The 27290-nt window shown below is 40.1% G+C and overlaps 1 protein-coding gene and 2 long non-coding RNA genes across 3 annotated transcripts in view; 2 read left to right on the top strand and 1 right to left on the bottom strand.

Annotated features, from left to right (window-relative positions):
- Positions 1-27290, top strand: part of LOC103516597 (fat-like cadherin-related tumor suppressor homolog) — a 36977-nt gene that overhangs the window by 7682 nt on the left and 2005 nt on the right. The window contains 25 exon segments of the mRNA XM_026828938.1: positions 1936-2122; positions 3244-3389; positions 3822-3879; positions 5912-5990; positions 6410-6662; positions 7816-8040; positions 8321-8368; positions 10156-10350; positions 11351-11647; positions 12911-13264; positions 13640-13801; positions 14516-14591; positions 15513-15745; positions 16911-17102; positions 17905-18151; positions 18557-18711; positions 19139-19395; positions 21298-21435; positions 21854-22105; positions 22545-22746; positions 23034-23279; positions 23560-23599; positions 25274-25715; positions 25915-26116; positions 26369-26614. Of these exon segments, the coding sequence (XP_026684739.1) occupies positions 1936-2122; positions 3244-3389; positions 3822-3879; positions 5912-5990; positions 6410-6662; positions 7816-8040; positions 8321-8368; positions 10156-10350; positions 11351-11647; positions 12911-13264; positions 13640-13801; positions 14516-14591; positions 15513-15745; positions 16911-17102; positions 17905-18151; positions 18557-18711; positions 19139-19395; positions 21298-21435; positions 21854-22105; positions 22545-22746; positions 23034-23279; positions 23560-23599; positions 25274-25715; positions 25915-26116; positions 26369-26614 (4932 nt within the window).
- LOC113470472 lies at positions 16093-17036 on the top strand. The gene is made up of 2 exons (XR_003393514.1): positions 16093-16143; positions 16911-17036. It is a non-coding gene; the product is annotated as an uncharacterized LOC113470472 (long non-coding RNA).
- Positions 24041-25145, bottom strand: LOC113470471. Its single transcript, XR_003393513.1, has 2 exons — positions 25042-25145; positions 24041-24784 (listed from the first exon to the last, which is right to left on the bottom strand). It is a non-coding gene; the product is annotated as an uncharacterized LOC113470471 (long non-coding RNA).

Below are 27290 nucleotides of genomic sequence, written 5' to 3'. Positions count from 1 at the left end.
CTAAATATTATAAAGTTATATTATTGTTCAAGTTCTGCCCATTTGAAAAATATGCCCAAGCTCAAGGCCAAGACCCCAATTCAGCAACTGCTGGTCTGCTGAGGTATAACTGCTGAGAAGGCATCTTATTGTGTTGAAATATTTCAGCTTAGCTCCATAGACTCCACACAAAAAGTCCACTCTCGGAGTTGGTGTAGGGGCAAACGGCCTTAACCCTAGAAAGGTAGACTGTTTTTTGGTCACTCACTAAAAAAGAGCGATTTTTTTGCCACTATAAGACGCAGAATATGAAATAGATATGTTTCAAGTTTCAAAACATTATATTTTATTATTTAAAAAGATAGAATTATCACGAAAATAAACTAGGTGTGAGTAAAATTTACTCACGTCTGCCCTTCTAGGGTTAAAGCTCGACCTAGCGCTTACAAGTACTAGGCTGGCCCTTCTGACATTTCATTTCCTATATTGGTTACAAATATTCTGTCCATCTCATGAACATCTCGATCGTGTTGTTATAGCCCAAGAGCATCCACAAGAGCAGGTGTTTCAATAGGCAGTAGATACTTCAATAAAAACAGACCATTAAAACCCAGGGAAATTCCAGTGATTTCCGTGTAATTTCCTACATCGCGTCGGTCGTATAATTACTGTAGAGAAAAAAAAAAACTCCTGTAGTGTATGTAGAGATAATTTTTCTGGCAAACACAAACGGGCAAAATGCTCGCGTACCCAACGTATATTTATGTATTGTACGTTGTTATAGCCCAAGAGCATCCACAAGAGCAGGTGTTTCATTAGACATTAGGTACTTCAATAAAAACAGACCATTAAAACCCAGGGAAATTCCAGTCATTTCCGTGTAATTTCCTACGTCGCGTCGGTCGTATAATTACTGTAGAGAGAAAAAAACTCCTGTAGTGTATGTAGAGATAATTTTTCTGGCAAACACAAACGGGCAAAATGCTCGCGTACCCAACCTATATTTATGTATTGTACATATGGGCAGGTGGTGGGTTCCTAAGTATAGTTATTATTATTACGGATTAAAAAATGAGAGTGAAAGAGGGAGGGAGACAAAAAACCAAAAAGAGGGAGGGGGAGGGAGAGACAGAAAAGGCGAGGAAGGGAGAGACGAAGAAAAAAAGATGGAAGGAAAGGGGAAGAATAGAGAGAAAGGTAAAAACAGGCTGATAAAGAGAGGGAGAGAGACAAAAATGACAGGGAAGGAGAGAGGGAGAGGCAGAGACCAAAAAGGAAGGGGGAGATGAAGGAGGGAGGAAGAGAGCAATAATTGTAGGAGAGAGAGAGAGGGAGGGGAGGGAGAGAGACTTTTGGCAACATTGTAAGGTTGTCGGTGTTGGAGGGTTGGATTATGTACATTACATAGGTATAACACTGAGCTTGTTATCTTTAGTATGAGGGTAAAAAAACTAATGTAAAATTCTTGTTGTGAAATTTTATAATTGAGTAATTGAGTGGATTGGGAAAAGAAGAGAGGAAGAAGATGGAGAGTGGAAGAAGGATAGATAGAGTTGAGAGAAAGGAAGAGGAGGGAGAGGGAAGGAGGAGAGAGAGAGAGTTCTCTGGGTTTGCCAGAAAAACAAATCCTTGTCTAGACAAGCGCACTTTTCTCCATCACAGGAAAAGTGGTAATGTGATAGTTTTAGGCTTAGTAATGTTTATGTAGTCCCTTGTAATCTTATAAAGTCATTTGAAAACACACTGAACTCCTATCTCAAGAGAGTGGTTCGAATCCCAGTACATACAGATATCAATTAGTATGGTTTGTTCATTTTCTCTTGGGTCTTTACTAAGCTATGGTCGATGCTCGAAACATGGTCCCTCAGGAAAATGACTGTCTCTGAGCATAACACTTCAAGTGTTAAAAACAAATGAATAATTTCAAGTCTAACCTTGTTCCTCTTCTCTCCACAGGTAACATAGGCAATGTATTCACCATGGACCCTATCCTAGGCACTATACAGACTGCCCGGCCACTGGATCTTAGCCTCATGTCCGAGTACATGCTTCTGGTGAAGGCCACAGACCAGGGTGCACCACCTCTGGCGGCCACGGTACCTGTGCAGATCATCGTGGTCATGGCCGACAATGATCCGCCGAGGTAAGTGACACCCTGTATAAATACATATATGCTCAATTGCTCAATTTTAGAAAAATAACTAAACCTTTTTTTTTTTTTACTTTTTGCAGCTTAGGAAAAATAACAAATGAATCTTAGGTAATAAAGTCAAACTGTTTTATGATTTTAACTAATGTTCGTCCAAATTTTGAAATCAAGATTACTGAATCCAATGAGTTTAACTTAATTTGTTTAGTTATTCAGAATATGATTGGTTGATTTCAAATTTCAATCTTTTTCGCCAACCAGGTTTCTTCATATTTAGTCGTTAAACTTGAACCAAGGTTGTGATATTTTTTTTATCTTTATTTTTTTAAATCATATATTTTTTCCCCTGTAAGTCTTGAGCTTTTATATTCCAAAAATGTAAATGCAGTTTCTTTATGTTATTATGTCACAACTTTGGTACTCACTGCAGCATTGTAGGATTTTCCCAATATTTTTAATTATAATTTTCGTCATACCAGGATAACTAATTAAAATATATTTGAATAACCTTAGGTGGGAGATGGGTGGATTTTAACGAAAGATATTTTAATTTTTGGGTACCTTGATGATACGTAGGTAGTTGGTACCTACATATATTGTATATATCCATCATACGAGTAGTTACGAGCAGTTATTGTTGTATGTAGCTGCCTGTATGCATCTGTTTCCCCTTAACTTGTAAACGATTGTAAACTCACCTTAACTTGTAAACGATAAGTTAGATTCCTGCTCGGGGTAAAATTCATCCTAAACAGGTAAGGTTCGTTCCCGGAACGGCCGACTCTTTATTATCCTGTCCTCCTTCTCTCTTCGAATTCAGGATGATAAGACCTCCTTTGTTACAGTTCCCTGTATCAAACCTAAAAGATACTTTTTTTTTTCCAAAAGGTTTGATAGAGGGAACTGCAACTGCTATGGTCTTATCGTCCCGAAATCGAAGAGCGAAGGAAGCTAGGATAAGAGAAAGCCAGCCGTTCCCAGAACAACTTCAGGATAAAATCCGCCCCGGGCGGGAATCGAACTCGCGACCCAGCGCTTCTTTTCATATTTTCATTTCTATTTCTCAATGTATTTTTTATTTCTGTTTCTCAATGTGATTCTATTTCCTCCCTCAGGTTTGCCAAGGCAGAACTCGCGGCGGAATTGTTTGAGAATGAGCCACCCGGTACAGTTGTTCGCCATATTGAAGCCCGCTCTACATCCTCCCTAGTGTTTGAAATCATACGGGGTGATTCAGACGATATGTTCAGTATTAACAAAGGTAAAAACAGGCTGATAAAGAGAGGGAGAGAGACAAAAATGACAGGGAAGGAGAGAGGGAGAGGCAGAGACCAAAAAGGAAGGGAGAGATGAAGGAGGGAGGAAGAGAGAAATAATTGTAGGGCGTGCTGCTGACTAAGAAACCTTTGGACTATGAGGCCACCCGGATTTATAACCTGTCCGTGACTGCTACCAATATGGTAAGTGAACCAACCTGTGGCTGAGTGGCCAAGAGAACTGACTTCCGACTCGAAGATGCCGGGTTCGAATCCTGGCCGAAACAAAAAATTTCAGACGAAACTTTTCCGTTTACTTATAGGCATGCATGAAGAAGAATATACTTTCACTGGCCGAACGAAGTGAAGGTCCACGTTTTAACTCGACAGTTTTGCATTTGGTTTGTTTGTTTGTACGCTATAACTCGCTATAACAGGTTCACGTCGCATCAAAGCGGGGCCGATTTTAGGTCTGAACACTCCAGAGTCCAATAGGTGACTCACCATCGTAAATTATTGAAATTTATTTTCTCCCTATTTCAGGCCTTAAAAAAAAATAATAATAATAATAAAAAAAATATATAATGTTGTAATGTAACATCAAAAAACATAATTTTTGAAGTTTTTATTTTTAATACAAATGGAAAAACACAGTGACTTCCATGGGACATATTGGTTTATGATGTTGTTTACCAGATTTCTCTTGTTGATCTCTAAACTAAAGTGCTACGTTGATTTTGAATTTGACTGAGTGATAGTTTGAGTGAAAATCATTTCCATTTCTTTCTTTCTTTTTTTCTTTAATAATAAAAAAACCCCTCAATGTAAGGCGGTTTTTCCAAAAGGAAACGAAAGGCCTATGATTATGCTCGGAGCTATAGTCCTTTGGATTTGTGGATCTTGAAAATTGGTCCTAAAGTATTTCCAATTTTCCAATATAGAGCTTACTCGAGAAAAAAATTAATATAAAAAATTCCGACCCGTGTGTGGAGCATTTCACTGAGTAGCCACGGGAAGTGACGTGTTGAAAATTAAACTTTGCTTGTGACGATTTTTTGCTCACACGAGGACACGAGGAAAAATAATAGAAAGTAAAAATACCAAGAATTTTGAAATTAATTTTTCAATTCCGAATGCAAAATTGAAATGGATGGTGATGAAACCCAGAAAAAAAATCTCGAATTTTAAACTTAAACGAAAAATTATAACATTTTGAGCATGTGTGCATTTTGTTGTATGGAAAGTTTTAATTATAATTTTCGTCATACCAGGATAACTAATTAAAATATATTTGAATAACCTTAGGTGGGAGATGGGTGGATTTTAACGAAAGCTATTTTAATTTTTGGGTACCTTGATGATACGTAGGTAGTTGGTACCTATATTGTATATATCCATCATACGAGTAGTTACGAACAGTTATTGTTGTATGTACCTGCCTGTATGCATCAGTTTTCCCTTAATTTGTAAACGATAAACGATTGTAAACTCACCTTAACTTGTAAACGATAAGTTAGATTCCTGCTCGGGGTAAAAATTTTCATATTTTCATTTCTATTTCTCAATGTATTGTTATAGCCCAAGAGCATCCACAAGAGCAGGTGTTTCATTAGACATTAGGTACTTCAATAAAAACAGACCATTAAAACCCAGGGAAGTTCCAGTCATTTCCGTGTAATTTCCTACGTCGCGTCGGTCGTATAATTACTGTAGAGAAAAAAAAAAAAACTCCTGTAGTGTATGTAGAGATAATTTTTCTGGCAAACACAAACGGGCAAAATGCTCGCGCACCCAACGTATATTTATGTATTGTACGTATGGGCAGGTGGTGGGTTCCTAAGTATAGTTATTATTATTGCGGAATAAAAAATGAGAGTGAAAGAGGGAGGGAGACAAAAAACCAAAAAGAGGGAGGGGGAGGGAGAGACAGAAAAGACGAGGAAGGGAGAGACGAAGAAAAAAAGATGGAAGGAAAGGGGAAGGATAGAGAGAGAGAAAGGTAAAAACAGGCTGATAAAGAGAGGGAGAGAGACAAAAATGACAGGGAAGGAGAGAGGGAGAGGCAACAGAACTCGCGGCGGAATTGTTTGAGAATGAGCCACCCGGTACAGTTGTTCGCCATATTGAAGCCCGCTCTACATCCTCCCTAGTGTTCGAAATCATACGGGGTGATTCAGACGATATGTTCAGTATTAATACATAGGTATAACACTGAGCTTGTTATCTTTAGTATGAGGGTAAAAAAACTAATGTAAAATTCTTGTTGTGAAATTTTATAATTGAGTGGATTGGGAAAAAAAGAGAGGAAGAAGATAGAGAGCGGAAGAAGGATAGATAGCGAGAGTTGAGAGAAAGAGAGAAAGGAAGAGGAGGGAGAAGGAAGGAGGAGAGAGAGAGAGTTCTCTGGGTTTGCCAGGAAAACAAATCCTTGTCTAGACAAGCGCACTTTTCTCTATCACAGGAAAAGTGGTAATGTGATAGTTTTAGGCTTAGTAATGTTTATGTAGTCCCTTGTAATCTTATAAAGCGGCGTGCTGCTGACTAAGAAACCTTTGGACTATGAGGCCACCCGGATTTATAACCTGTCCGTGACTGCTACCAATATGGTAAGTGAACTAACCTGTGGCTGAGTGGCCAAGAGAACTGACTTCCGACTCGAAGATGCCGGGTTCGAATCCTGGCCGAAACAAAAAAAAAATCAGACGAAACTTTTCCGTTTACTTATAGGCATGCATGTAGAAGAATATACTTTCACTGGCCGAACGAAGTGAAGGTCCACGTTTTAACTCGACAGTTTTGCATTTGGTTTGTTTGTTTGTTTGTTTGTATGTTCCGCTATAACTCGCGATTGCCTGGTCCGATTTTGATGAAATTTGGTACAGGTTCACGTCGCATCAAAGCACGTCACAATTTCAAATTTGGGGTCACAGAACTGAGCGGGGCCAATTTTTGGTCTGAACACTTCAGAGCCCAATAGGTGACTCACCATCATAAATTATTGAAATTTATTTTCTCCCTATTTCAGGCGGGTGCCAAGGCTGTATGCTCGGTAATCGTTCACATTCTGGACCGGAATGACAACACTCCCTACTTCACTCAACTCAACTACACTGGCTACGTTAGTGAGGCGGCCCCTATAGGCGCCCTAGTGCTCACTAACACCTCACTACCGTTAGTGATTAGAGCCGAGGATAAAGATTCAGAAACTAATGCACTGCTGGAGTATAGTATTGTAGAGTCTGCAGCACGGAGGATGTTCCATATTGTATCGACTACAGGTAAGTCAGCTCCCATGGTGTAGTGGTCACTGCGCTTGCCTTGCACGCGGGAGACCCGGGTTCGATTTCCAGCGAGGTCATTAGGCTTCTAATACGATTCCTAGGTAATTAGGACCTCTTATGGTTGATTTATTTTGTATACATGCTACCAACTTGAAAGCTACCTTTCAAGGACCCCAGTAGGTATTAGGAAAATTGTAGCGAAATAATCTTTTGTTATAAATAAACAATGGGCATGTGTCTTGAAACCTCATTTTCCCTTTCAGACTAGTTAGTTAACATCTTGATGGATGTCTCAGCTACTTGCAGGCACACCTGTGAAGTGCTATTTCCCTCTCTCTAGTTAGATATCTACTAATTTATTCATTAATTACCTTTCCTGAAATGTGTCCAAATTAATTTCTAAATGTCCACCACTGACTAATACATCGTCTCCCTTTCCCCTCTATGTGTTTCCCTACAGTGGCGGATGGTAACAATGGACCATGTGAGTACAGAGATTACAAGTAGTCTTGACTAGTCAACAGTTTATCATTTGATTTCTAATATTTTAGTGGTTTAAAATTGTAAAATAAAAATAATAATTAATCTTTTAGCGGTTCAACGAACTAAGAATTTACCCGGAAAAAGGGCCTTTAAAGGCACGAAACCCTAAATTTAGGACATTCGTTTTGTTAACTGAGGAGCCATCAAAAGTCCTCGGACTTTTAGAGGCTACGTTAAGCCCAAAAGTCCGATCCACCCCAAAAGTACCATAACTGATAAAATAGCAAAGGTTGAGTGCGAAGGGCAACATCCACTCCTAAAAATGCAGCCAAAACCAAATGTCAAAGCAATTACCCTAATAGTAGGGCTTATTGAGAGGCTGACGAAAAACGCCGACCCCGTCTGTACACGGGAAAAGGCGAAGAAAAAGAAGAGTTCAATGAAGTTGAACTGTAGACCTCACTCAGACTCTTTTCCGGCTCAAAATTTAATGAGAAATTTTCCCTTACTTGTTGAACAGTTTTGCCAAGTTTCATTAAAATCGGATGAACTATTGCAGATGTATTGTGAATCGAACATATCGAACAGATGTATTGTGAATCGATTATGACTAACTTTTTTTTATATATCAAAAACCTAATGATGCCCTCTTCTATTCTCTCCTCAGGAATCCAGCCCTGTTCTACCGAAGTCTCTGTGAACGTTAAAGTCATCGATAAATCCATGCCTGTATTCGACAAACAATTCTATTCGGTTTCTGTACGTGAAGACATACAAATCCACTCTCCCCTGCCCCTCACCATACGGGCCGAGTCCCCCCTCAACAGAAAACTCATCTACAGTATCACCGGCGGCAATTCGAGGGAGCAGTTTGCTGTGGATTTCAATACTGGTGAGTTATTTTTGATATGAGGGGAACAGCACAATGTTCTACTCTTGAAAATTAATTATTTTGAACCCCCCAATCCCCAAGTAACACAAAGGATTGTATTCCCTCAACAGAAAACTCATCTACAGTATCACCGGCGGCAATTCGAGGGAGCAGTTTGCTGTGGATTTCAATACTGGTGAGTTATTTTTTGATATGAGGGGAACAGCACAATGTCCTAGTCTTGAAAATTAATTATTTTGAACCCCCCAATCCCCAAGTAACACAAAGGATTGTATAACAGATCAGGGTACCCCCTCTCTGTCTTCTCTCACGCATGTGTGGCTTAGTGGTGAGTTTTGCCTTTGTTTTTAGTTTCTTAGGGCAGTCACGCACTATCAGATAGACCTGACAGGTACACCTGATCAGGTCGTCCGTCTGTAGAATCGAACCCGCGGCCTAGCGCTTACAAGGCAGACGCACTACCAACTATGCTAACTAGGCTGGCTTAGGCTTCTAATACGATTCCTAGGTAATTAGGACCTCTTATGGTTGATTTATTTTGTATACATGCTACCAACTTGAAAGCTACCTTTTAAGGACCCCAGTAGGTATTAGGAAAATTGTAGCGAAAATAAACTTTTGTTATAAATAAACAATGGGCATGTGTCTTGAAACCTCATTTTCCCTTTCAGACTAGTTAGTTAACATCTTGATGGATGTCTCAGCTACTTGCAAGCACACCTGTGAAGTGCTATTTCCCTCTCTCTAGTTAGATATCTACTAATTTATTCATAAATTACCTATCCTGAAATGTGTCCAAATTAATTTCTAAATGTCCACCACTGACTAATACATCGTCTCCCTTTCCCCCTCTATGTGTTTCCCTACAGTGGCGGATGGTAACAATGGGCCATGTGAGTACAGAGATTACAAGTAGTCTTGACTAGTCAACAGTTTATCATTTGATTTCTAATATTTTAGTGGGGTTAAATTTTAAAATAAAAATAATAAGTAATCTTTTAGTGGTTCAATGAACTAAGAATTTACCCGGAAAAGGGGCCTTTAAAGGCACGAAACCCTAAATTTAGGACATTCGTTTTGTTAACTTAGGAGCCATCAAAAGTCCTCGGGCTTTTAGAGGCTACGTTAAGCCCAAAAGCCCAATCCACCCCAAAAGTACCAAAACTGATGGTAGAATATCTTAAAATCACTAGAACATAGTATCAAATTATCAATCAAATGATAACTGTTCACCAATGGCTTTCTTGTACCAACTGGGTTGTTTGCGCTTTCGTTTTGTAAATTATTTTCAAGTTTTTGTAATGGTCTTGTTGCTCATTTGAGTTGATTTATAATTTCACAGTATTTTTACTTTTTATTATTTTTTGGATTTTTTTCTTTTCTTTTTATTATTATTTTGTATCTAGTGCCATTGACATAATTATGTTCCTTCTGTAGTATTTTTTATGCGTTAAAAATGCCTTCCTTTTGGTTCAAATGGGTCTTAGAGCATAAGTTTTTATTTCCTTTATTTTTTTAATTTAATTGGTTAGTCGAATAGTGCTTTGGATTTTTAATATATTGGATTTAGTGAGTAAATAAATAGTATCTAGTAGTTTTAAGTTTATTTTGGAACACAATAATGTGATGTAATTTTCCGGGGTGTAAAATATTTTCCTTTTGCCTGGGTTTGCTTTTTTTCCTCATTAAATTCACGTTCGTGCAATTTGATCAATAAGTATGTACCTATATATTAATGTTTTTTATAATAAATAATACAATATTATAATATTGTTTATAATTTATAGCCGAAATCTGCTAGTAAATCCTTAAGGCATGGTCGTTCTTGTAGGAAATAATTTCATTGAAATCGGATAAATTTAATTTTTACTCTATAAACCTCATGTCACTCATCCATTTAGTGGTCTTGCTCGGCGTAGCTTAACAAAAACGAACCGGAAAACAGCCTATAACCTTCACGGGAATGCAAGCAATAAGTTGACAAAGTTTCATAGCAATCGGATGAGCGGTTTGGCCAGGCATAAAGTTCAAACAAACAAACAATTTCCCGTTTTTTTTTTTTTTTTTTTTTTTTTTTTTAACCATAATAATTTCTACTCTTCCTCCCTTATCTAGTTCTGGACATCAACGACAACCCACCCAAGTTGGATCAGATGGCCTACACATGTTTCCTATCAGAAGATGCTGCTAGGGGTCAATTCGTGACAGTGGTGACAGCATCCGATCCTGATGTAGGGGATCACGATAGGATCACCTATAGTATTGTGGGCGGTAACCAGCAGCAGACCTTCTCTATGGACCCTCGTACAGGTAAACCTCTATACTGGTACAGATAGACTCCCTACTCCCTAGCTCATCTAGAAGTGAGTTAGAATTTGTATACGTGAGTGAGTGGGTTAGTTACAAAAGCGGCTGTATTAAGGTTAGACTAGAATTGTTCAGCTACTGTAGAATTGTAGACTGTAGACACTAGGTCTGTTTTTCATTCCGACGTGGGTGCGATGCGAACCCGACGTGAAGTGACCCGTGTTTTTCATTCCACTTCCCCTACTTTGGCGTCAACGCTGCGTTTTAAATCCCTGATGCGAGTCTCGAGTAGCTTCACGCTCGGAGTTCTTTAAGCCCTGATTAGTGGAATTTGACCCCTTAGTAGAAGTAGGAACTAATATGTACAATGTACATACAGCCCTCGTCCAGGGACACTTTTTGCACTTTTTTAAATTAGGTTGAAAAAACTATTTTTGCACTTTTTTGCAAAAGATTTTGATAGAGGAAGTTGTAACAACGGACTTCTTTTTGTTACGTAATTGAATTTCTTTAATTATTTTGATACATATGGGTACATAAAAATTTTATTTCTTTAGGTGAGTGAGTGGGTTAGTTACAAAAGCGGCTGTATTAAGGTTAGACTAGAATTGTTCAGCTACTGTAGAATTGTAGACTGTAGACACTGTGTAGACCTTATTCAGACTGTCAGAGAAATCGGATTCTATCTCGCTCGGAGTTCTTTAAGCCCTGATTAGTGGAACTTGAGCCCTTAGTAGAAGTAGAAACTAATATGTACGATGTACATACAGCCCTCGTCCAGGGACACTTTTTGCACTTTTTTTGCAAAAGATTTTGATAGAGGAAGTTGTAACAACGGACGTCTTTTTGTTACGTAATTGAAGGGACGATTTCTTTAATTATTTTTATACATATAGGTACGTATAAATTTTATTTCTTTAAAGTTATTTATCAAGGGTGGTTTTAATGATTCGTCAGGAAACATTTCCCCCAGTCGCTAATCCCTTCCTTCTGGTTCCCCCAGGTATCATCACCCTCATCAACCTTCACAAGCTGGGCGAGGCCAAGGTGCACCTCCTCAACATATCCGCTTCGGATGGCGTCTACACCTCGTTCGCCAGGGTCCGTGTGGAGATGCTATCGGCCAATCGAGCCCCGCCCCAGTTTGACAAGCACCAGTATGATGTGAAGATGATGGAAAACCAAGCACCCGGTAGTCGAGTGATACGCGTGCACGCTAGAGATGAAGACTCGGGGGAGATTGTCTACACGATGCCCTCGCAGAGTCTGCAGGAGATATTCTACATGAATAATGCCACAGGTACATAAGTTTACACTATACCACTTAAAAAGAAATAGGTTTGATAAAGGGAATTGTAATTACAGAGGCCCTACCGTCCTGAAAGCGAAGAGAGAATGAGAACAGGATGGGAGAAAGCCGGCAGTACCGAGAACGAACGTTATCTGTTCAATAAAGTTCGCGTTTACAAGGCATGCACGTCACCCTCTAAGCAAACTAGGCTGGCAAGCAACGTGGCTTGTTTGGCTTGTAGCTTCTCAATAGGATATTTTCTCTTTTTACTTCTCTTCAACTATTTTCCATCCCGCCAACAGGCTTGGTCTGAAGGTGACCATTGCATTGGTTGGTTGGATGGAAGAACTCACAGTCAGAATTCTGCCATTAAACCTAGGGGAAAAAAACAACATTTAATTCAACATTTTGTTAGCAAAATCTTAACATTTAATCAAATTATTCCGTTTCTTTCACAGGGGAGCTGATCGCCAAAATCTCTCTGGATCGTGAGGTGCGCAAGGTGTACGAAATCCCGGTCATCGCGTCCGATTCGGGCGGTCAAGTCGCAAGTCTCCCCTCTCAACAATGTTCAGCCTATTTCTCAGCTTCGTTTTCAAGTTGCCAAAATGGAAGTTTTTGCACAATAATTATTTTTTCACTGTCAACACTCAATTTCTGTGATTAGAAAGATAAAAACTAAACCGCACGCGTCAGGAGCAGAGCTGAATGAAACCAGGATCTCGGGATTGCTCGGCAAAACTCGGACGCACGTGCAATATTTTTCTCTCTCTCCTCTTCGGATTTATTTTTTTAAGACTAAAAAAATAAGTAGGTACCTACTTACATTTTTGCCCCTAAATAGCCATCGCTCCTTTTATTGATCGCCCCCCATATCGCCCCCTAAGGCTTCATCGCCCCCATGAAAATCTCCATCGCCCCCAAGGGGGCGATATCGCCCAGGTTGGGAAACACTGCTCTAAGCAAACTAGGCTGGCAGGCAACGTGGCTTGTAGCTTCTCAATAGGATATTTTCTCTTTTTACTTCTCTTCAACTATTTTCCATCCCGCCAACAGGCTTGGTCTGAAGGTGATCATGTTGTTGTTGTTTGCAAATGTCGGGTTATTTGACTACTAGGTCATTTTACCTGAAGGTGATCATTACATTGGTTGGATGGAAGAACTCACAGTCAGAATTCTGCCATTAAACCTAGGGGAAAAAAACAACATTTAATTCAACATTTTGTTAGGAAAATCTTAACATTTAATCAAACTATTTCGTTTCTTTCACAGGGGAGCTGATCGCCAAAATCTCTCTGGATCGCGAGGTGCGCAAGGTGTACGAAATCCCGGTCATCGCGTCCGACTCGGGCGGTCGGTCCGGTTTCGCTACCGTACGACTTCGCATCTCGGACGATAACGATAACGCGCCGATATTTCTCCTGCCCCAATATCGGATATCGATTCCGTCTAGCTTAGCGGTCAACTCCGGCTTTCTCAAGGTGAAAGCGAGCGATCTCGATGAAGATTTGAACGGTGCCATGGAGTATGCTATCTATGAACGAGAAGGGAAGGGAGTGGCGGATCTGTTTGCTATCAATAAACACACGGGCGGGCTGAGTTTGGCTAAGAGCCCGGTGTCTTATGGTGAGTAAATCAAATCATGAATTTTTTGTGGTAAAGCAGAGCTTTTACACAACTTTTGTGTGTATCACAGCATTTTTAAGTGCCTCATCTTTGCAATCAATTTCCATGTTTCAACAATTTTTTACACTGGTAATGCCGCCACTGGTCCCTACTCGATTAAAGTAGCTACTCAATTCATACAAGGCTGAGTGCACTTAAGAGGTAGGTGGTGGAGAACGCCTCGGGGCCCCCGGTGTTAACTTTGCCTAGTGCTTGGTTACCTTAAACTTGAGAGTCCATGATTATAAATAAGCACTATTATTGTATTCTGTACTGTTCTATTCCATTCTAATTTAATTCTATCCTAATAAAATTTAATTCTATTCTATTCTACAGAAAATCAAGTGTTCCAATTCTTCGTGCGAGCGAGTGACCGTGGTATTCCCCCTCTTCATGCTGATGTACCTATAGAAGTGTACGTTATGAATCCTAAGGATCAGAGACCTGTGTTTGAACAGGAAGACGAAAAGTTCTTCATATCCGAAGCCTCGCCCATTGGTAAGTTCGAGAACACACAGTGTATTTTCCTTTTCGAAACAAAAAAAGATTTCCAAATTTCCATCCTTTAAGATATGGTTTCCCATTTCGTCTGGTTCCGAATTTCCTATGGTTTAGTACAGGCGCTACCAAAAGGGGAAACGAGCTTCGGAAGAGGGGAAATCTCAGTTTTCGAAAGGGAAATACAACTTTACACATTAGTAAGTTAGAAAACCCATTGGTAACGCTCTTTGGCCAAAACTTTCGAACAGCCTAGAATTCATTTTTATTAGAACTTATGGCCCCGAAATCGAAGAGAGGAGGACAGGATAGGAGAAAGCCAGCCGTTCCGAGAACGAAGCTTAGAAACGAGCTTCGGAAGAGGGGAAATCTCAGTTTTCGAAAGGGAAATACAACTTTACACATTAGTAAGTTAGAAAACCCATTGGTAACACTCTTTGGCCAAAACTTTCGAACAGCCTAGAACGCGGTTCATTTTTATTAGAACTTATCTTATTGTCCCGAAATCGAAGAGAGGAGGACAGGATAGGAGAAAGCCAGCCGTTCCGAGAACGAAGCTTGTCTTTCTAGGACAAAGTTCTTCCTGAGCTCGACACGTAGCACTTACGAGGCAAGCCTCTACTTTCCAAGCTAAATAGACTGACAAAATAAATATGTAAAAAATAGGTCTATTCTATATTCTCACACATCCATACTTTCTCCTTCCCATTCCAGGCAGCGTCATCACCACCATGAAGCTGGTCTCCAGTATCCCGGTCCAGTTCAAGCTTATCTCCGGCTCTCCCACTTTCACTATAGACTCAGACATTGTGTTGTATTCAATTTAAGATCCCACGTCTTTTGTCACGAGGCTTGTTTTCTACTCGCAAATTAATGCTAGCCATTTTTTTCTTTATGATACATATTTTTAAAGAAATCAATCTTGCTTGTTTGTACATGGTATTTATTGCAAGGTATGCGCTTGAAATGGTATTTATTGCAAGGTATACTCTATTTTACAATATTTTCCATATTATTTTCTACTTTGTCGCTCTAATATTTGACACATTCTCTACTGTCCCAATACAATAATCTAATCTTCCATCCCCCCGCTAGGTTCCATCACTGTGGTTGACGAGCTGGATTTCGAGACCGTTCAAGAGTACACCCTGACGGTGCGTGCCACGGACTCTGTCTCGGGTCATTCCGCCGAAGTGTTCGTGTCAGTTCGGGTCACGGATGTCAACGATTGTCCCCCCGAGTTCCCACAGGACTGGTACAACGTGTCCATATCCGAGGCGGCTCCGTTCGGGACCCTCATATTGAAAGTTCGCGCTCTCGATAACGATTCGGGTAAGCAGAAAATTTCTTCGACAGCACAAATAGCACATTCATTCCTCGAGATTTTTTTTCTCTCCCTACATCGCTACATGTTTACAATAGGAAAGGGCTTTTTTCCGGAGGTTTGATAGAGGGAACTGTTACAACCGAGGTGTTATCGTTCCGAAATCGAAGACAGAAGGAGAACTGGAGAGGAGAAAGCCAGCCATTCCGAAAACAAACCTTACCTGTTTACGATCAATTTCGCCACGGCGGGAATTGAATCCGCGATCTAGCTTACATGACAGACGCGCTACCCTTCAATCTAACTAGGCTGATTGTGTTGTATTCAATTTAAGATCCCACGTCTTTTGTCACGAGGCTTGTTTTCTACTCGCAAATTAATGCTAGCCACTATAGACTCTACCGGGCAGATCACCCTGGCTGCACCTCTAGACCGGGAACACAAGTCGGTCTACTCCCTAGGCGTAGAAGCGTATACCGATTCGAGCCCGCCACTCAGCGCCATGTGTGAGGTCACGGTGCAGATATTGGACGTGAATGATAACAGTCCAGTGTTCAGCTCGGACAGCTACTCGATAGCGTTCGCGGAGAATGTACCGGAAGGAACGCCTGTCCTCAAAGGTAAGCCGGGTGGTTGGGTGGAAGAGATCCAATAGGAGACATTAGGTGAACCCTGCCAGTAAAAAAGAAAATCTCATCCCTAAAGGTTAGGAAAAAGCTTATGGAGTTTTTGAAGGATCGACTGCGCCTGGAATTAATGATAAAATATCCTAAATTTCAAGCACTAATATTAATAATTCACTTCGTTCGTTTAGTTTTCAAAGTGTCTAAAAAGACTTCTCATTCTTATCTTAGCAATGAAAACATTTATTTATAAAAAGAGGTCTGTTTATTCTATCGATACTTGGCCTGGCGCACTGGCGTGCACTCAGATTCCAGCTCATAATTTTAATTTCAAACTCCATTTATTCCGTTCGGGACCCTCATATTGAAAGTTCGCGCTCTCGATAACGATTCGGGTAAGCAGAAAATTTCTTCGACAGCACAAATAGCACATTGATTCCTCGAGATTTTTTTTTCTCTCCCTACATCGCTACATGTTTACAATAGAAAAGGGCTTTTTTCCGGAGGTTTGATAGAGGGAACTTTTACAACCGAGGTGTTATCGTTCCAAAATCGAAGGCAGAAGGAGAACTGGAGAGGAGAAAGCCAGCCATTCCGAAAACAAATCTTACCTGTTTACGATCAATTTCGCCACGGCGGGAATTGAATCCGCGATCTAGCTTACATGGCAGACGCGCTACAATTCAATCTAACTAGGCTACCTATGCCTACAGAGGGGTTGAAATACCTATGTGCGAAGGTTCCTAAGACTTTTTGGAAGTGAATTGTTCCCGAAAATGTAACTACTAAGTTTTATTTGTTTGTTTTCTGTGTCTTGAACTAAGTAGTATTAGGTATTTGCGGATACAATATTTGTGTAATTTATTTACTTGTAACTATCGCTATAAAGCTATAATAATACTTACTTCTTCATCCACCGCAGGCATCAACTCCCAGATCCGCTATCAGAGGGGTTGAAATACCTATGTGCGAAGGTTCCTAAGACTTTTTGGAAGTGAATTGTTCCCGAAAATGTAACTACTAAGTTTTATTTATTTGTTTTCCGTGTCTTGAACTAAGTAGTATTAGGTATTTGCGGATACAATATTAAATTTGTGTAATTTATTTACTTGTAACTATAGCTATAAAGCTATAATAATACTTACTTCTTCATCCACCACAGGCATCAACTCCCAGATCCGCTACTCCCTAGGCAACACATCGGCCGATCTATTCCACATAGACGCTGAAGACGGTTCTATCTACATCAAGCGATCTCTAGATCATGAAGTCCAAGCTTTGCATCACCTTACTGTTATCGCTACAGATCAGGGTACCCCCTCTCTGTCTTCTCTCACGCATGTGTGGCTTAGTGGTGAGTTTTGCCTTTGTTTTTAGTTTCTTAGGGCAGCCACGCACTATCAGATAGACCTGACAGGTACACCTGATCAGGTCCGTCTGTAGAATCGAATCCGCTACCTAGTGCTTTACAAGGCAGGCGCGCTCCCTTTCGAGCTAACCAGGCTGGCTGATGCAGGTTCCTATAAGTTGCGTAAACTACCCAACTACCTGAAAGGAGTTTTAGTTCTGTTAACCTTAAATGCTTGTCACAAATGTCGTTCCCTGCTTATTACACTCCGCAAAATTTAATTACTTGACTTGGATTCGAACCACTAACCTCCAGATTCAAAGTCTACCGTCCTAACCACTGTACCACTGATATCGGTCCACCCAAGTATCTTATCCACACATGGCCCTGCTGCTTAGCCTGTAAATAAAATAATAAGTATCTGCAATGACATTGTAGGGAAATATTGGGATGCGAGAGGAAAAATGGCCTAATGGTCAAAGATCCCGACATTTGCAACATACATACATAATTTATTATTATGCATTTATTTTTACCTACCCTGTTTTTATACATCGGTTATCAAAGAACAAAGTTTCCTAAAAAGTAACATTTTTCACTGGGCTGCACACCGAAAGTCACGGGCTTTATTCTCGGCGGGGTCGAAGTTTTTGGACTATGGTCGAGTAATGAGCAGTGGCGGGCGACATTGCCAGTGTTATGGTTAATTACAGATTGATGATTGACATCATAATAAAGGAGACACTTGGTAAATGCTGTGATACAAAGTTTTTGAGTATCACTCTGCCACAAATTTTATAAATATTTTTTAATTTGTTTCCAGGTGTAAATCGTAAGGTGAAGTACACCCTAATAGACTCCGCGGATGGTCATTTCCTCATTGCTCCAGACTCTGGCATAGTAACCCTGGCTAAACCCTTAGACAGGGAGACAGTAGCTTCCTATAACCTCACTGTTCGGGCTACGGATAGTGGATCGCCTCAGCTATCTACTCTGAGTATCCTTACGGTATCTGTACTCGACGTCAATGATAATCCTCCTGAGTTCGTATCCAGGTAAGTCAAAACTTTTTTTTGTAGTAATCTTTCAAAAGGTTTCTTCAAATCAGATTGATCCCAAAGGCAAGGAAACCTAGACCCTTGATAAATGTAGTGTCTGACGGCATGTGATGAAATCCAATCCACTCAAAACCCTGCAGATCCTTGGACAGATCCCTGCTCATAGGGCGAAATTGATAATTTAGCCTGGCATAAGTTAATCCGGCATAAGCTCTGTCCACACTTAGTCCACGGTCCACACTGACCACACAATCTACTGAAGTCTTTCCGGCCTGAAATCAAAAAGAGGAGGACAGGATAGGAGAAAGTCAATCATTCTAGGATAGAGTCCGCCCCGGGTGGAAATCTAACGGAATCGATTTATTTTGGTTAATTCATGTATACCCTGTCCTTTTATTTCAGAGTGTACATTGCTACCATTCCTGAGAACGCCTCCCCAGATACGGAAGTAGCACGGGTGACAGCCACATCTTTAGATACCGGGGTTAATGCCCAGGTCACCTACGCTATCATAGGGGGTAATGAACATGGCAAGTTCTTCATTGATACACAGACAGGTAAGTGTACGAATGATTCCTATAGTTAGGTATTCGATTCCCAATCAAAATCAAGAAATGTTGAGGGCTGAAAATTTTCGATAGGTTTCCCACCCCGGATTTTGATTAAATTTGAGCCAATTATAAATAAGTTTAAGCTAAAACCAAGTTCAATCTCAGATTATGGTCCCAGTCATTTATCGCAACAAGTTATTTTGCTCTAATTATTCTAAAGGAAACACACTACCCTCACGTTACGTTACGTGAGTTCACGTGACAGTAGTGTGGCGACGTAACTTGATGTCAGTGTGGCTGTCTTAAACGAAATTACCTACAATATTATGGGAAAACCTTGAGCTTCATCTTTCTGACTCCCCATGAGCTCACGTGACGTGACGTTAAGTCAATTATTCTCATTTTAATCAAACATTCCCGTCTCTCCCCTCAGGCGTGATCAGCATTGCTGACGTTCTGGACTTCGAGAAGGCCCGTGAGTACCTACTGACCATCCAGGCTACAGACCTAGGCACTCCGCCACTATACAGCCAAGCCTCAGTCAACATATCCGTCACTGATGTCAATGATAATGCCCCGGAGTTTACGCAGATGTCATTCTCAGCCGTGGTCAGTGAGGATCTAGCGCCCGGCGAGCTGGTTACACAGGTGAGAGTCCTGGGTTCGATACCCGCCTCAGCATTTTTTTCTGATTACCTAGAAAGAGAGAAAAGATATAAGCAAGTATCTAAACAAGAAGGGTTAGGGGCCTTTAGGTGTTTTCAAAAGCCCCCTTAAAAAATATACATTGTAAATTTAATTTGAAAAAACCTCACCCCACTTATAAGGTATCTACCGTAGTTCAGATCACTTGGAAAAAAAAAATTTAGTATGGATGAGTTTGAGTCGACATCGATCAATGTCATCGACCATGGTATATCGATCAATGTCATCGACCATGGTATATCGATCAATGTCGATCGACCATTTCCAAACAGTGAAGTATGTACATTCAAGTACGTCTCTTTGTTTTTGCTGTGTAATGCCCAACCACTCCCTCACATTAATCGGTTTGACTGACACATGGTATGCCATCAGCTCCGAAATCATATTATTTTCTAACGTTGTCCTGACAAAAAACCACCACCACTACTTATCGACTGACTGTGTTATTACCTTATACATATTTCCTACCCATCACTTGACATTTGACCTTACTGCTCTCATCAATCTCATTATTAATTTACAAGTAATAAGTGTGCTGACATCATGCCAATGTATATAATTATGTAAGATAGAGGTACAATGGTATGTAATTGTCTTCTTATACTTATTAAGTTATTACATTACTATACGTTATCAGTTCCAATTTACAAGACTGACGTCTCTTTTATTTGAAGGACCTCTTAAATGTCCTTGTGCTACTTCACTCAAAACTGGAGTCTCGTAGAAGTAGGAATTATAAAATTGAGATTCTTTTTTGATCAATCAATGATAGAATAGATAATGATCGTAGGTGATATTCAGGAACAAAATTTTCTCCCAAATCTCATTTTACCTACGAAACTCCCAGTTTCGAGTAGTTATTACAGCCCCGACAACGCATTACCTAATTTTTGACCCTTTTGTGTCACCTTAGTTTTTAGTTTTAGATGTTTTTCCTCAGCCTTGATAAATTTGATCTACGGATACGATATTTCTGACCTATTTGTATGTTGATTTCCCCCATGTGTTTTTTCTGCCCCACACTAAAGACCTTTTTTCTCCAATGAAATTGCAATGTATTATTTATCCTAGAACAAAATGATTGAATTATTATAGAGATTTATGAAGAAAAGTTTTCGCAACCCATTCAGCATATTGCTGGTGTCGGGTTGTAATTTAAAGGGAACATTATTAAAGTGTGTTGTTGAAGTGTGTTGTTGAATACAACTATACTTGGCCGTGTGTGGTGGGCGTTACAGTGAAAATCACCAGCATTGGTAATTAAACGTGATTTGATTAGACGTAAGACTGGTTTGGTGTAGACTTGTAGAATACTGTCGATAATAATTAACCACCAGGATTAACAAGATTAGCGTGAAGGTAACACATGATGTAAAATATGGATATGCTGATGCTGACATTGTAAAATATGGATACCTACTACCTACCTATGCTGACATTGCTGATAGTCTGTTTATTCACTAGTGATACCAAATACTTCAACTTGTCTACCACATTGAGCTGTTCTCCATCTAGGTGTACTCTCTGTTCTGGTCAATCCAAAATTTAGCTGCACAGTTTTCTTCCTGTTGATTCTCAGTCCTCTTTTCTTTAAAGCATTCTTCCACTTCTCTGACTTTCTCTCCATTTCGTTTGACAGATGGAACTGTAACTGCTAAGGTCTTATCGTCCTGAAATCGAAGAGAGAAGGATAGGACGAAGCTAGCCGTTCCGAGAACGAACCTTATTCCTTCAGGATGAAATCCGCCCCGGGCAGGAATCGAGCCCGCGGCCTAGTGCTTATAAGACAGACGCGCTACCAACCAAGCTAACTAGGCGGGCTTTTCACAATGAAAACTCTGAAACGAAAATACCCACGGCTATTGTAAGAGAATTCATGTTTGTGAGCTTGTCCTTAGAACAACTTTAGGTGAGAATTGTGGTGTACCTGAGCTGGCGAGCTTCACCATGTTGAACATAGAAGTGAGCGATGTCAATGATAATCCGCCCCTGTTTTCTCAGCACAACTACACGGCCATAGTACAGGTAAGGAAGGTCTAAGGTATTCTCAGGTTGTGGTTATGTACCGGGTTGAGATAAGCAAGGTTGGTAAACTAACCTTGTTTTTAAGTTAACACTCCCATGCCAAACTGTAGTAACAATGTCCTGTCTCAACCCAACCCGGTACATAACCACAACCTCACAGGGTAAAGTCTGTAAATCTGAATAAGTAGGTTTGATAGATGGAACTGTAACTGCCAAGGTCTTAGAGTCCCGAAACCAAAGAAAGGAATGCTAGCCTTATCATACTAGCCTTGCAAGCCGCAGGTCCCGGGTTCGATGTTCCCTGCGGGGTCGAAGTTTTTTCAGCTCTGAGTATTCTCTAAAGCTAACCAATTTTTCTTTGTTGAAAGTCGAATCTGAATTGTCTTTTTAATTTTAATATTACTCTATTTTATTGCAGGAGGATAAAATGCCAGGCTGGGCAGTATGCCAGCTCTCAGTGTCGGATGCCGATATTGATCCTAACGGCCCGCCCTACACGTTTGACATACGTAGTGGCGACTCTAGTGGGGTATTTCGTATAGACCCGGATGGCACTGTTAGGACTGCTGCTAAGCTGAGTTACAGGGTCAAGGAGAACTTCCTGCTGCAAGTGAGAGTGTTTGACAACGGCACCCCGCCCCTGTATTCCGACACTTGGCTTATTATTAAGGTGAGTTTTATACTGTAGGTATAAGATTTACGTACAACGTACATAATCCAACCTTTGCTTCTTAGCGTAAATTTGTACACACATAGCACATAGTCGACCGGCTGTCGATCGAAATCGACTGAACCGTCCACATAGCCTCGACAATATGGGTTTATCTGGTCATCGATCGACGGCCGGTATGTTTGGACACACCGAATGGTTATCGTGGTGGGAATCTAAGTGAGCTAAGCGTCAAAATACAATTTTTTCAGGACAGACAGATTTTTCCTTACTTATTTACCTACAGCACCTCGTTAAATACCATCCATATCCTGGAAAAAAAATGGGTACCTCAAAGCGGATAGACAGAGTTCGGCCCCTTTATACCGCAAGAAACGATTTCTATTGTGAAATATCTCCAATAAAAATCTAATAAATACATCATTTCTCCCTCCCGTAGGTTATCGAAGAGTCCCAGTTCCCTCCCGCCGTTACACCACTGGAAATCTGGGTGGGATCCTATCAGGACCGCTGGCCTGGGGGTGAGCTAGGCCGTGTGCACGCCACTGATCAAGATCCTTATGATACGCTCTCCTACTTTATATCTCACCCACGGAACTCACTCTTCTCCATGGATGAACGTACTGGCACTCTACTTACAGGTAAGAGAGAATGGAACTCTAATTACAGGTAAGAAAGAGAGAGAGAGAGACAGAGAGAAGAAGGAGAGGAGAGAGAAAGAGTGCGTGTATGGATGTGGGTAGGTGGGTGCGTTTAATGAGTGCTACCTAGGCCAGCCACTCACTATCAGGGACACCTGATCAGGTTCCGCCTGTGTGTGTGCTCATCAGGTATCAGGTAGAACTGATCGGCGGAACTTTTCAGCCGTACCTGTCAGTTCTATCTGATAGTGAGCGGGTGGCCTTACTTACCTGTTTATTTATTTCAGGTCCTGGACTGGACTCAGGTACATACCATCTCAACATCAGCGTATCCGATGGCAAGTTCACATCTTACTTACCGGTAAAGCTGACTGTAGAGCCCCTGTGGGATGATATGCTACAACATGCACTCAGTATTCGTCTGTCCGGTGTGACGCCACATCATTTCATACTAAGCGAGAAGAAAGCTTTACTACGGGCCTTGCGATCCGCGCTCAATACGGATCTGAACTTGCTCAGTGTGCAGCCGGCAGGTGAGTTTTTATTCTCTCTCTAAGGTTACAATCTGGTGATTTGGTTTGAATCAGCAAGTTGGCTCTTCTCTATTCCTATCGATCCGGTGCAACTCAATTCTTGGTAATTCAGTACTGTGAACATTGGTATATCTGGGAACAAGAATAAACGGGAAACGAGAAATTATTGAAGAGTACTTGTAATACTATTTTTCTCATTGATCATCACAGGTCCCATTATTATTTTTCATGATGAGATCGACGAGTGCTTTATTTATTTCAATCTGTTATTAATTTTCAGGACAAGGGGATCTGGATGTGTTACTTCATATTATTATAGAGTATGTAAAAAAATATTGAGAAAAGCTAAATTACTATATGTACGGACGTTAATTCTCGTGTTATAAAATTGTCTCTGTATCTATGTTTTTAACGTTATCTATTAGATTGGTACCCAACCTAGCCTATAATATTAAACATCTCTATAGCGTTTAAATCTAACTAATTTGTTGTCTATATGTTGAAAATTTACGTGTATAATCTAGGCGTTTGGTAACATCCCATGTATTATGTATTACTTTAGTCTTAAACGAATGTTGATCATTGTTTTAACTAACATTATTACTACTGTATTCTTGCCACAGTATCAATATTAATATTGTTAAAGTATGTACTAGGTACCTATATTCGAATATTATTTTATGCAATGTACAGGTACGTATTATTAACTCATAGGTTTGGATTTAATATCATTTGGTAGGTAGATAATTATCATTACCACCGAGGTATCTGGATATTACCTATTTAGTAATCCTGTGATACCCATAGGTTTGGATTTAATATCATTTGGTAGGTAGATAATTATTATTACCACCTAGGTATCTGGATATTACCTACTTGTATTATCTAGTACCCCTTTGGTAGGTAAATATTACCTAGATATATTGTTTGATATCTGTTCTACGTAGGAGGTGTGATATGTATATTACAGTTCAGGACTTCTTGCCAATATTTTTGGGTCCGTTACTCAAAGATGTTTTTGATCATAGAGTCAAAATTTTCATGTTCGATTCCCTTCTTCTTTTTTTTTAGCAAACTAATTTTTCTATAACTTATGTACAAACCTATATTCCATTATATTATTTTATTTTATTATTCCATGGTTCTTTTTTTAGTTCGTCTTAGCAAGTAAGTTTCTAATCTTCCTAATTGTGTAAATGTTATATAATTTTGTATTGTAGATATAAACCTCAGCGTACCCTGTGAGTAAATAGGAAATATCTTGGTAGGATATATATTTATGGTCTGCCACTTTCATGTTAGGAGGATCTTCATTTTTATTTTTTATGTTTTTACTACTAAAAGGTGTGTATGTTTACATATGACATGAATTGCCTCATTAATTGAACAAGTTTTGCCACGAAACGTTTTTTCCCCATTTTTTTATATGGCCCTTGATATGACACCTATCCAGTAATCCTGTGATACCTATAACCCGTCCTAGGGTAGATATTTGGGATTGGGAACTTAGGATCGAATTTTTCTTCATTTTTATTTTTTATGTTTTTACTACTAAAAGGTGTGTATGTTTACATATGACATGAATTGCCTCATTAATTGAACAAGTTTTTCCGCGAAACTTTTTTTCCCCATTTTTTTCTGTGGCCCTTTGATATGATACCTATCTATCCAGTAATCCTGTGATACCTATAACCCGTCCTTGGGTAGATATTTGGGATTGGGAACTTAGGATCGAATTTCACCATGAAAGGCTTCAAATGACAAAAGAATTTTGGTCCATTGCATAAAATATTGAAACAAAGTTTCCATATTATAGTTTTTATTCGAATCCAATATTACCTTTAAAGGGCCCCTATAATAAAATTTAAATAAGTCAAATGACAAAAGAATTTTGGTCCATTGCATAAAATATTGAAACAAAGTTTCCATATTATAGTTTTTATTCGAATCCAATATTACCTCTAAAGGGCCCCTATAACAGAATTTAAATAAAGTGGATTCACACTGGCCTCACTAAATGAGGCGCTCAAATCAGTCGGTCTCAACACTATCTCCTGGCAATGTGAATGTCTCAATGGTGTGTGTAAACAGCGCGTAACGTTCAGTCCAGATGTCATCTCCCCTATAGCTACTGATGTCACTAGCTTTGTGTCTCCCTCACACACGCACCTTGTGTACTGTGCGTGTCATAATGGTTATGCCGGGAACCGATGTGAACAGAAAGCATCCCGCTGCTCCTGCACTAATCCTGACAAGTGCTCTCCAGAGTGTGTCAATGCTTTGGAACCTCCCTGTGCCTCTAACAACACCTGCTCGTACCGCGCCTCTAGCGCTATCTACAATATAACACTCGAGGAGATTATCATAGGAAGTGTAGCTGTTAGCACGTTACTGCTCCTCATCTGTTGTATCCTGTGTATACGCAAGTGTTGTCGTGCACGGCGGCGAAGACGGAACGCTCGCCTGGACAAAAGATTTTAACCCATCCATATCTAAAAAAAAAAAAAAAAAAAAAAAAAAAATGGGTACCTCAAAGCGGATAAACAGAGTTCGGTCCCCTTCTACCGCAAGAAACGATTTCTATTGTGAAATATCTGTAATTAATCTAATAATACATGACTTCTCCCTCCCGTAGGTTATCGAGGAGTCCCAGTTCCCTCCCGCCGTTACACCACTGGAAATCTGGGTGGGATCCTACCAGGACCGCTGGCCTGGGGGTGAACTAGGCCGTGTGCACGCCACTGATCAAGACCCCTATGATACGCTCTCCTACTTTATATCACACCCACGGAATTCACTCTTCTCCATGGATGAACGTACTGGCACTCTACTTACAGGTGAGAGAGAGAGAGAGAGAGAAGAAGAGGAGAGAGAAAGAGTGCGTGTATGGATGTGGGTAGGTGGGTGCGTTTAATGAGTGGTACCTAGGCCAGCCACTCACTATCAGGGACACCTGATCAGGTTTCGCCTGATAGTGTGTGTGCTCATCAGGTATCAGGTAGAACTGATAGGCGGAACTTTTCAGCCGTACCTGTCAGTTCTATCTGATAGTGAGCGGGTGGCCTTACTTACCTGTTTATTTATTTCAGGTCCTGGACTGGACTCGGGTACATACCATCTCAACATCAGCGTATCCGATGGCAAGTTCACGTCTTATTTACCGGTAAAGCTGACTGTAGAGCCCCTATGGGATGATATGCTACAACATGCACTCAGTATACGTCTGTCCGGTGTGACGCCACATCATTTCATACTAAGCGAGAAGAAAGCTTTACTACGGGCTTTGCGATCCGCGCTCAATACGGACCTGAACTTGCTCAGTGTGCAGCCGGCAGGTGAGTTTTTATTCTCTCTCTCTAAGGTTACAGTCTGGTGATTTGGTTTGAATCAGTAAGTTGGCTCTTCTCTATTCCTCTCGATCCTGTCCAACTCTATTCAATTATTGGTAATTCAGTACTGTGAACATTGGTATATCTGGGAACAAGAATAAACGGGAAACGAGAAACTATTGAAGAGTACTTGTAATACTATTTTTCTCATTGATCACAGGTACCATAATTATTTTTTCATGATGAGATCGACGAGTGCTTTATTTATTTCAATCTGTTTGTAATTTTCAGGACAAGGAGATCTGGATGTGTTACTTCACTGAATGAAACTTTTTGTCAGTTATCAAAATCTTTTACTGACCTTTGTTATCAAAATGAAATCAGTTGAACTGGGTACCCATGTCTTTTATTTTTCATTCGTTTTAAAACACATCGAATCAAATCTGTGATACTTAATAACTTTTTTTCCTTGGTTCTTTTTTTATGTCTATTAAATTATACTATTAAGAAAATATTTTGAAGAAAACGCACCTAGTGAACCCACCAAATGAGGAATATGATGATACTTAGTTTAGAGATAGAAAACAAATACATAAAGGGAGTGAGAGAGTAGGAGAAGGAGGGAGAGAAGAGAGCGAAAATGAGAGAAAGAGAGGGGGAGGGAGGGATATTTTTTTTTTTT

This window comes from Diaphorina citri, unplaced genomic scaffold, assembly GCF_000475195.1.
Source record: "Diaphorina citri unplaced genomic scaffold, Diaci psyllid genome assembly version 1.1 scaffold1612, whole genome shotgun sequence".
Lineage (NCBI taxonomy): Eukaryota > Metazoa > Arthropoda > Insecta > Hemiptera > Psyllidae > Diaphorina > Diaphorina citri.
This window is presented reverse-complemented; position numbering and strand designations above follow the sequence as displayed.